Raw genomic sequence first — 3,882 nt, 5'->3', positions numbered from 1 at the left:
CGCGCGCCTGTCTGTGTGGGTGTGGCTGGATATGCCCACATGCTGTGTGTGTGTGTGTGTGTGTGTGTGGCTGTGAACCCACAGGTCTGTGTGTCTACAAGTGGCCTGGACAAGTGGCCGGCTTTCTGTGTGCTCCCTCACATGGAACACAGGTGCTGGCCCCGTCTACCCGGGAAGGGGCTCTCCTGTGTCTCCTCTCCCTCGTCCTTGCCAGTGGAGCCCAAAGAGCAGGAGGTACCCAGGATTCCTCGGAGGTTCTGTCGTATCCTCCAGCTTGCTCTCACTGCCCTGCACTGCTGCTGCTGTCACTCCTGGTGACGTCAGGCCCACAGAACAAGGCCGCTGCATCTAGCCTGGGTGCTCGAGCCCCGCTCCTCTGGGATCCAGTTCCACCCCAGTCAGCACCGCCTTCGGCTCAGCGCACGCTCCATTGGGTCACTGTGAAACGGTCGCCTCTCCTGGGTCAGACTCCCCTCTGGATCCAGAGCTCCCACCTCTCACCTCTCACCTCTCCTGCTCTTGGAACACTTCCCCGTGCCTTTCGCCCTCTCTGGACCTAGTCTGTCTCTCATGCCCTGCTAGCGCACCCTCCCCTCCACTTCCGGACCCCGACTGCAAGCCCCAGAGCAGTCGTGCAGCCACAGGCGACCCGGCTGCCTCCTGCCCACGTGTGGACTAGGCCCAGCCTGTAAGGACAGCCTCCACCTGCACTGGGCCACTTACATGGCCAGGGAGAGCCAGAACAGCCAGCATGGGCTTCCTGCCAACCCCTGGTCAGCCATGAGTGGCCCTCAGGGAACCGTGCCCCTGGCCCACTTGCTATGCCATCTTTGCAGCATTTCATGTTTTCTCCTCGAACCTCTAATGCTTCCTTCCTCCTATTCTCTCGACTGATGGTCACATGGCCCCTTCTGGAGGTTGTGAGAACTCAAGCTCCCGCGCGCTGGGACCCCTGGGTACAGGCCTGCGTCCACCCTCATACTTGCGGCTTCCTCCATGTCCCGAGCAGCAGCCCACCCTCTGCACCTGCCCCATGCAGAAGCATGGCCAGAGGCCCCAGCCAGGAATACGTTCTCTGGGCCCCACTGTGCCTCGCCCACTGCCCCCACCTTCCACGCCCCTTCACCCCCAAATGCCCAGAAGAGTCCCGTCTGACTCCACTGTGTCCACATTCAGCCCGTTCCGTCTCGAGCCCATTCCAGACCTGGTGCCACCAACACTGCTGTGTCAGGGCCCTGACGGCCTCGTGTTGCTGCTCCCCAGGCCGCTTGCCTGCTCTGTCCTTCCTTAGCCTATGGCCGGGGTGTGGCCGCTCCCTCCTCCCTCTCCCAGTGAGGGGCCTGCCCCAGGCACCTGCTGAGCACCCCAGCGCTGCCCTGCCCTGTGCCGGTGTCCCGGCAGCTGTCCGGGCTCGCACGCCCAGCTGCTCCCTCCCTCCCTCCCTCCTCTTCTCCTGAAGCCCAGCAGACAGCAGACTCACCGTCCTTGCAGTTCTTGCCCTCTCACGGCCCTGGCCTGCTAGCTCCATAGGCCATGCGTTTTTAGTCACCCTCGTCGTGTCCCTCACGACCCTCAGCCCCCAGAACCTGCCATTCCCCGTCCCCAGCTGCTGTGTCCGTCCTACACCACCTTCGGTTGCCACCAGCTGACTCTGACACCTGAACTCGCCTCCGTCTCTCTCCTGCCTGGTTGTCTCCACCTCCAGAGTGACTCTACACACAAACTCCAGGTCTGTCATTCCTGTCCTCAAAACTCACCACGCCCTCCAGCTCTCAGTGAGCGAGGTCCTGATTGCTCTGGAAGGCTCGGCACAGCCTGGGCCTCCACACGAACTCCCCTCTCCTCAGCCGGCCCTGCTCCCACCCCAGCCACCTTGCTGCTGTGTGACACGTCAACCTTGCTCTGCGTTAGGGCTTGCACCTTCTCTTTCTCCTGCCCCAAATGCTTTTCCTCAGATGTCTTCACAGCACTTTCTAACTGCCCTCAGGATCCGAGTGGAATGTCACCCTCCAGGGGACGCTTCCTGGCTGTTCCCGGAGACTCCCACCCATACGCCCCCACTCTTCTTACGGGCACCCTCACGGAACTTCCAACCCCTGCATCTGTCTCTGCTGCTTCCCTTCCTAATGCCCACCCTGAGCCGTCCTGAGAACACGAACTTCTCTCTGTGCTGTTTGCTGTGACTCCCAGCACAGAGACCGAATGCCTGCCGTCACCTCCCCGGGCTTGGCCGTCCCACCAGGCAGGCCTCCTGTCTTGTTCCCTGCACTGGGACTGTATCCTGCGTGGTTCGCTCCTCGTGCCTTCCGGTCTTTATTCAGATACCAAGGGAGTCCCGCATTGCGCCCTGAAAGATCATTTGCCTGGTCACTGCAACCCCTTTCTCTTATCTCCCCACGTAACTTCCACGCTGACCTGAAACCACAACTATTTCTACCTGCCAATCGTCCCACTGTCGCACTCCCAGACATGAAGTGGCGAGCTCAGGGAACCGACTGGCGAAGCGCTCGCCCAGGCAGCCAGGCACGAGGAGGAGCTGACGTGGCTTCCCTCTAGCCCACCTTTAGGCCTAGAGAAGACCTGGCACCTCCCTCTGGTCTCAGAGCTCTGCTTCCCACAGGCCCTAGAAGCGCCCACCACTCCCTGGGAGTGGCCCTGCCCGGTCACAAGCTTGCCGGCACTCAGATGTGAGAGTGAGAGCCAAAGGGCTGGGGGCCCACAGAACCTTCTCCTACAACAGAAAGACGGGAGCACAGGGAGAACAACCCCGAGGGTGAGTGGGCCTCAGACACCTGGCTCTGTGTCGGGGCTGCGGGAGCGGAGACGTGGCACCTCTTACCGTATTTGACGTCGGGGACTGTGACAGAGCTCTCTGCGATGTTGGTGGACAGAATGATCTGTGAGACACGAGGAAAAGAAGCTGACACCCCTACAGCATCCTGGACGGCAGCAGGCAGTGCAGGGACACAGCTCCCCACTCACACAGTACTCAGGAGCATCGCCCCGCATCAGAGCGGCCGTTCTCCTATCACTCAGGCCAAGAGTGGCCAGTAAGCCTGACCGGCAGCCCCACACAGCACGGCAGCTGCCCCGAAGGACAGGAGGACAGCAAGGACACGCTCCTGGGCGGCACGGCGTGCCCACTGTTAGGACACTGCTCAGCAGGCTGGGCCCTGGCGGAGGCCGGCACACGAGCTCCAGTCCAGCCTGCAGGCCAGGCGGGGGGAGCTGCCTGTAGCCCCAGCTCCTCGGGGAAGCTCAGGCGGGAGGATCTGGAGAGGGAGTGCGTGTGCTGTCCCTGCCTCTGATACGGTAGCTGTGTGGGGGCGGGAGTCACCTGGGGCACAAGGCACAGACGCGGTAAAATCCAGAGGAAAGGCTGCACCCTACAGTTGCCCTGGGTTACCATCCAGGCTCCCCGCTGCCCCCAGGGAGCCTGAACACTCGCTCAGGAACCAAGGGGCTGAGCTGCAAGTTCAGGGTCCCTGATCATCTCAAGAAGCCTGAGGAGGGTTCTGGTAGCATAATCCCACCACTCATGTTAAACTGAGTAAAGAAATCATCCTAAAGCAAGATGCCGAATACGGCTCTAGGCAGAGCTGCCAGAGTAGTGCCAGCGATGCTGGAGCAGCCCTGAGATCTGCGACGTGACAGGAGTGAGGAAAGGCATCGAGAGCCACTGGCAACAATGCCCTGGACCGAGGTCACGAAAAGCTGCAGTTTTTCAGCAAACTGACCCACTAAGTAAGTGATAGACGACTTGCCTGCCCCATCAGGGAAGCCACTGTCTGGGGGACCCCACAGAGACCTGCCGAGGGGCTCCGCCAACCGGCAGCAGAGTCTCCGGGGGAAGACAACAACAGCGCTGAGAGGGGGCGCCGC

The 3,882-nt window shown here is 61.5% G+C and overlaps 1 protein-coding gene across 3 annotated transcripts in view; it reads right to left on the bottom strand.

Moving 5' to 3' along the window:
• The window catches only part of TDRD9 (tudor domain containing 9), a 147,804-nt gene that overhangs the window by 65,128 nt on the left and 78,794 nt on the right, over positions 1 to 3,882 (bottom strand). For all 3 annotated transcript variants that reach the window (XM_006160071.1, XM_006160073.1, XM_006160072.1), the window contains exon 12: positions 2,840 to 2,897. In XM_006160071.1, the coding sequence (XP_006160133.1) occupies positions 2,840 to 2,897 (58 nt within the window). The remainder of the gene's footprint in view (positions 1 to 2,839; positions 2,898 to 3,882) is intronic.

This window comes from Tupaia chinensis, unplaced genomic scaffold (genome assembly GCF_000334495.1).
Source record: "Tupaia chinensis unplaced genomic scaffold, TupChi_1.0 Scaffold000671_2, whole genome shotgun sequence".
NCBI classification, from domain to species: domain Eukaryota; kingdom Metazoa; phylum Chordata; class Mammalia; order Scandentia; family Tupaiidae; genus Tupaia; species Tupaia belangeri.
Note: the sequence above shows the minus strand (reverse complement) of the source record. Positions and strands in the feature narration are given on the sequence as shown.